The sequence below is a fragment of the Eucalyptus grandis genome, chromosome 9 (genome assembly GCF_016545825.1).
Source record: "Eucalyptus grandis isolate ANBG69807.140 chromosome 9, ASM1654582v1, whole genome shotgun sequence".
Taxonomy (NCBI): Eukaryota; Viridiplantae; Streptophyta; class Magnoliopsida; order Myrtales; family Myrtaceae; genus Eucalyptus; species Eucalyptus grandis.
Genome location: NC_052620.1, coordinates 14,451,998 through 14,458,470, shown reverse-complemented (window position 1 = coordinate 14,458,470; position 6,473 = coordinate 14,451,998). Strand labels below are relative to the sequence as shown.

At 40.9% G+C, this 6,473-nt stretch overlaps 1 protein-coding gene across 2 annotated transcripts; it reads right to left on the bottom strand.

Annotated features, from left to right (window-relative positions):
* Positions 1–530: 530 nt before the first annotated feature.
* Positions 531–5,157, bottom strand: LOC104418365 (uncharacterized protein At4g37920). 2 transcript variants are annotated; one of them, XM_018863255.2, is made up of 7 exons: positions 4,913–5,157; positions 4,514–4,791; positions 4,241–4,406; positions 3,814–4,058; positions 2,920–3,107; positions 2,616–2,830; positions 531–1,118 (listed from the first exon to the last, which is right to left on the bottom strand). In XM_018863255.2, exons 1-6 carry the CDS (start codon positions 4,923–4,925, stop codon positions 2,617–2,619), a joined length of 1,104 nt encoding a protein of 367 aa, XP_018718800.2. In that variant the 5' UTR covers positions 4,926–5,157; the 3' UTR covers positions 531–1,118; position 2,616. The 2 variants fall into 2 exon arrangements, with proteins under 2 accessions (XP_018718800.2, XP_039157225.1); XM_039301291.1 differs by having other exon boundaries at positions 531–1,141; positions 4,913–5,156.
* Positions 5,158–6,473: the final 1,316 nt, after the last annotated feature.

Below are 6,473 nucleotides of genomic sequence, written 5' to 3'. Positions count from 1 at the left end.
AGAAAGGAAAAAAAAAAAGAAGAAAAAAGGAAAATAAGTAATAAAATTATTTAAAAATTAAAAGAAAATGATTTGGAGTAGAAATTTTGAGTATAGTACCAAACGCAATTCTATTCTGAATAAGAAACTTTAGATCATTATCAAACTTTAAAAATCTTTAGAAATTGTTCGCTCGAACAGAATAAAAAAAATCAATTATAATCAGAAATTGTTTCTGAAAACAGAATACTTACTAAACGCGCATAAATAATAAAGATTCTACTTGTCTCCTTCGGAAACAAAGACCACCCAGTGAGTCATTCCGGATTTGTTAATCCATTCATCATCATTCCAATGAAAATTATCATGAGTTCAAAGAGTCCAACCAGGTTGAAATGAAGAGGAGATGGATCGTCTGAATGACCCTGATAAACTTCATGATGCAGCTGATTCAACTTTCTTGGCATAATCTGGGGAAATTAGTATATGCTCCCGTGATTCACGTTATGGGTCCAGTGGCCATGCTAATGATCAGCCTCGAGCGCATTCACTTTCAAGTTTCAAGGGCCATGCCCACTATTTCACTCCCATTGATCAAACCAGACATCAGGGTCTGAATTACATCGAATGCCAACGGGCGAAGGAGGAAGGTCGACAAGCTTATGGGAACAAAATTGCGTTATTCACCACAGAGCAGCCATGTTAAAGACCTAAATGGCACAGCAGAACCTTACAGGGACTAACTCCCGAAAGGCAAACATGACATCATTGTCGAAACATCACTGGCCTGTCGGATCTTGGACAACAAAGAATGACTCATACAACATGCATCCTAATACCCAGTATGGCTCCATCTCATGTCGCTTCCTAGTAAGCTCGTAAACCCCTCTATTAGACGTTTCGCATCTTGGAACTGGCATGAGCTAAAAATTGCAAGTAGCATCACTTTGCTTTACACCAGCAAATCTCGATGTTGTCGACCTCACTGGTACGGCCTCTTCTTTCCTCCAAGAAAGCAGAACACACGAGATCCAAATGATGCTTCATGATGAGTTCGTGCTACACCATTCTACGACATGGACCAGCCAGATCAATGGGTGCTTGAGACCAAGAAAAGTGAACTTAACAGGCATCTCCATCTGCAAAAATTAAGCTGCTCAGGCTGCCAAACAAGGCAATTAGTCAGATATAGCTTATTGCACCATGTGTGAATGAAGAACTGGTTCTGCATTGAAACTTAAACCACATATGGAGCAACAAGTTGGTGAGGAAACAGACTTTGAGGCATTCAATATGTGAAAAGGATATTAAAATTAGTCAATCCAGCTACAAATATGCTTTTGCCATCAGATTTACTATGATCAAGAAAATAAGTACTTGCCAACAACTCTACGATGGCACTACAAAACTAGAAAGTTATCTAAGAATATAATTCATGAAAAACCACAGCACGTTTCCCCCACATTTTTCCAGGGATGAACAAATTTTACTGAACCATTGGTGTATTTCCTGTTCCCAATCTCAAAGTCCACTATTGTGGAAGATCCTATGACTTTTGCGTGCCCTCAGTGAATGACCCAATGCCTATGAACCACTTACTGGAGCAGATAGAGTTTAATTCCACTTATCTGTCCCCAGAAATGAAGACCAATTCCAATAACTTCCATTTGAAGCTCGACACTGTAACAGGTGTCTCCATATTCATCGATTCTTTGCTGCACCTTTTTCTGCCATTGCTATTGCACCTTATCTTACTTTCTACTATTTTTCCATTATGAAGGATCTGAAAGTTTATTTTTTCCCTCATGCTACTTACTTGACTCTCAAGTATTGACATGGCCGCCAAACAGGGGGTAATTGAAGGTATTTTTATTTTGATCCCATATTGTACAATTGTCGAGTTGCATCTGAACTCCAGTCTATAACAATTCTCTTGTTCAATAGCACTTGATACAAAATGATTGTTAATTACAGGATGAAGTTGACAAACAGCTCACAGTAACAGGATGATACAGTCGCTTCCAGGAATTTGCCTTCCCCTCCCCTCCCCCAAAAACACTTTACCAAGTGCACATGCTACAATACATCACAGCCCAATATGCTACAAGACAGTGATGACAATACCGAATTGATGTGTGGCTAGCTTCTTCAAGCAGACTTACATTAGAAAAGAAAGTGCCATCCCAATGGGAAAACAGAGAAAAGCAAGAACGGCGAACATCATTGCAAAGGCGACTAGTAGTTTGGTCACTCACTACAAATATCTACCTGGATCTAGCTATTGGTGCTATATCTGAATGAATCTGCTTGCTGCAATCATGTTTACCATAGATCTTGCCGTGGGTTTGCAACACGTCAAATCAACAATGGATTGGCATTTGTAGATTGCAATGTTTCGGTTGCCACCAGCCAGCTTATACCAAAATTCGATAAGATTCAAAAGCTAGAAGTGAATTTTCACAATTAAGTTAAAGTGCTGAACACTACTTGTAAAGGCCAAACTCAAATATGTTTGATGTTTTTGAAGCTAATAAACTGCCTTGGGCAGCATATTTCAGTGTCTATGCCTCAGGCATAACTACTACTCTTCAGACAGCTGAGAGCCAACAGTATATTACACAAGATCAAATGCTTACCTCAAAAGTTGACTTTGTCATCCTCGTCCTTCTTATCTGTCTGATCTTTGTCTTTCTCCAAGTATTCCTCTTCAATTGTGTCCTTCAGGATGAAAAGCCTTTGAATAACGACAGGTTCAGTCAATTGTTTCGCTTCCCTAATTTCTGTATCCTCCTTATTAAAATGGTACGCATCAAGCATGATTTTAATCCACTTATGAAGCTCCTTTGGGGTCCTGCTCAAGAGATCCAGGCAGAGAAAATTAAAAATTGCCACTAACAAGCTTGTAGAAGATACTCTAATTTGAAGAACCTGCTTGCTTACGTGTATAAAGCTTTTGGGTCCTTTGCTTCCCTTTCATCACCTGGGGAAAAAGCTGTTGCCAATGCTGAGAACCGCTCTTCAGGGTCTGTGATATTCAGCAGGTACTTAAGTAACCTTATCTCTTTAGGCGCAATACTTCTAAGACTGCTTTTTGTGGCTTTATATATACGATACATGATATCTTTGACCTGCATTTATGCAGAAGAAACGTAAGCAACGTTGGTCCTGAAAGAACATGAGGCATACAAAATAGTGCAATAGACAGATAAGGTGATACATTGGTTTACAACTTTATTGCCCCAAGACAAATAAGTAGAGCAAAATTTCCTATCAACAAATACAATTTCACATCAGCATCTAATCCAACATAATGCCATTGCCCACTTATGTCTAAAATCATAACTCTGAGATGATTAAAACCAACCCCACCCCCGCGCCCGCCCCCAAAAAAAAAAAAAAAAAAAAAAAAACAACTTATGTGAAACTCTGACTACGACTAAGGTACTAGGATGCCCTGATAGGCATAGAGCCATAGGAAGCTTTTTGAATCAAAGTATAAAATTATAACTTTTTAATGGCATGAGGAAACACTTAATCTTATACATAATCTGCTGTTGCTTTTCTATGCTCTCCGCTTAACTATCCATTTATCTAGCCATGTGGACACTTCTACTTACATTGCTGCTAATAAAGTTTAACTAAAGTGGATGTTTCTGTTTGTATTATATATCATCAACATTCAATAAATCAGAGACATCAATTAAAGAGCACGTCTTCAGGCAGGCACAGTTTTCCCAGCCTCGAACCCAGAATCTAAAAATGATGCAATCAAAAGACATGGCCGGATGATATCATGCTTGAAGATGGTTCAAACAAGAAAGTTGCCTCCAGTACCTCGTTTTTCATGGTTTTGGATTCCTTCGCTGAAGCCCATGCACTATTTATCAACAGGATTAATGATGAGTCAAGCTCCTTTGCCTTGGCAAGACTTTTAATCTTTTCACAAGCCACCTGTATTGAAGGAGAATTGAGTATCTCATCGAATTTGGATTGAGCACTGTCTAAATTCTCCACAGTCTCCAAAGTGTTGTCATAAGCACTGACTGCAGACAAGCATCTCGCACCCAGCCTCGCCAATGCTGCGCAAGCAACATGAGCAAATCACTTTTGGATGCACAACTTGCCATATGCAAGCGAGGGAGTTTCAAGGCACATAAATTTCATTAGCTAAATTCACATCAAAACAGAGGTATGCCCATGAACAAATCAATGTCCTAAACCACTTATTTAAAACCCTATCTGGCAAATTCTTAACAATTACCATCCCGATCTTCCAAGCTATCGCACGTTTCCGAAAGTGTCTTGAGATAACTGAAGAAGTCTCCCGTAAAATCCTTGCGCCGCCGCGCGACCACAGCTCCAATATCCGTCGGGCCGTCCTGTACCTCCTTAAGCAACTCATGGTGCCTCTCCATCTCATCATCAATCTGCAACAGTTACTCATACACCAAACAATCAAAACTGCCCCAATCAAACCTCAAGCAAGAACCAGTTCAACCACAAAAGAAAGAGCATCGATTGAAAGCTTTCATACCTTCTTGACCTTCCTCGAAAGATTGATATACTTCTGCTTCAAATTCAAGTCGTCCTCGCCATCCGCCCGCGCGCGGCACCGACGGTAGAAGCAGTCCCTGTACTTGCTCCACTCCTCCCGGAACACCAACAACTTCCTCCACTCCTTCACCCGGGGCTTCTCGTTCAAGAATACGTCGATGACCCTGTCGCAGAACTGGGCCACGGTGTACCCCTCCGCGATTTCCACGTCCACCGCGTCCTCCACCCGCGCCGTCGCCGAGTCGCTCGCTCGAGGGCCTGCAAAGACACCATCTTTAACTCACCCAGCCCACATCGACGCGAAAACAAGACTGCCCAGAAAGTAATGCGCAGCAAAAAGAAAGAAAGTTGCGGTTTGAGAATGGATTGCTGTACTAACTCGAGATGGGCATGCGGCTGTGGAGGCTGCAGCTGGGTTGGCGGGGACGGGAGGGAAGCGTGCGGAGGGGAGAAGATGGCGGAGGGGAGTTGATGGGGCGGCGGGGAAGGGGAGATGTGCGGCGGAGATGGAGGTTTGGAGGAGTCCGGCGAGGCTGCTCATTTTCCGGTCGAAAGTGGAGGCCGGAGACGGTGAAGTGAAAATTAGAGAGAGCGGGAGATGGAGAGAGAGAGAGGAAGGAAGAGGAGAAACGATAGTTTTATCGGGTTTGAGGGGAGGGATCCGGAAAAGGAAATCGGGTTCGGACTCCTTTTTATCTATGATCCATTTTCAATGAACCTCTATATATATATATATATTTTTGTCGATCTTATCCTATTCCTACTCTATATTCACTCTCTGACTTTTGCCTTACCTACATCATTGGGAGTTGAAACCCATTCTTAAAACTTACGTATTCCTATCCATCCCTTCACCTCCCATTCTATATTGGAAGGGTGGCTACTAAATCGATTGTAGTGGAATAAGGAATCGATTTCTTCGCCTTTTTGCCAATAAATCAGAATTCTTGTCGAAAGTAGTAGGATATTTGAGATTACAATCAACAATAGATATGATTTGATTAAGTTCTGAATAATCATGAATCCTATCTTCTTTTATTTTACCAGAAAAATCAGAAATACATAATTCGTATCTCATTTGATCATTATTCACTGAGAGACTCGAAATATATCTTTGTTCTCTTTCTGTTGAACGAAGATTAATTTGGTCTTGATCCTTGTAGAGTGAAAAAGGGACTTTCTTGGATCTGCACGAACCCCGATAATATCCATAAATGGCTTGTTTTTGGTAAAAGATGGACATTACTATATGTAAATTCAGGTTGGGAGTTGAAACCCACTCTTAAAACTTACGCGTTCCCACCCATCCCTTCACCTCCTCTTCCATATTGGAAGGGTGGCCACTGAGGCAAATCTCAGTGGTTAATAAACCCATATTTTTTTTTTTGTCAGTCATACTCTATTCCTACTCTACACTCACTCTCAGATTTTTGCTATGCCTTTTGCAGGGTGTGGGAGTCGAAACTCACTTCTAAAACTTACGCGTCCCCACTCCATCCCCCTGAGAAGGTGGGGATTTGAACCCCTCACCTCCCCCTTCCATGTTGGAAGGGTGGCATCCTAGTGGTTAATGAATCCATATTTATTTGGCTAACTTTTGCTCAAAATGTTTAATGTGCAGATCATAAGGCTTCTATTTCGAAATATAATTTTTGAGTAAAATTACGCATTTGATAATGATATAAATATTTTCCTCCCAGATGACCAGTGGCAAGAGGTGGTTGACAACGAACGTAGGGTAGTGGAGGACAGACAGTGATAGACAACGGTTGGTCGGGGGAGGCGACGGCGAGTGTGGGTAATCAATTAGTAATAAAGACGAATGATGTAAAGCTTTATGTTTTTCCTCACTATTGTTTTAGAGGTAGAAAAGTATGAAGTTTTTATTTCTCATTTAATTTTTAAATTCATTTTGGAAATTAAAAAATTATTTTAAAAAT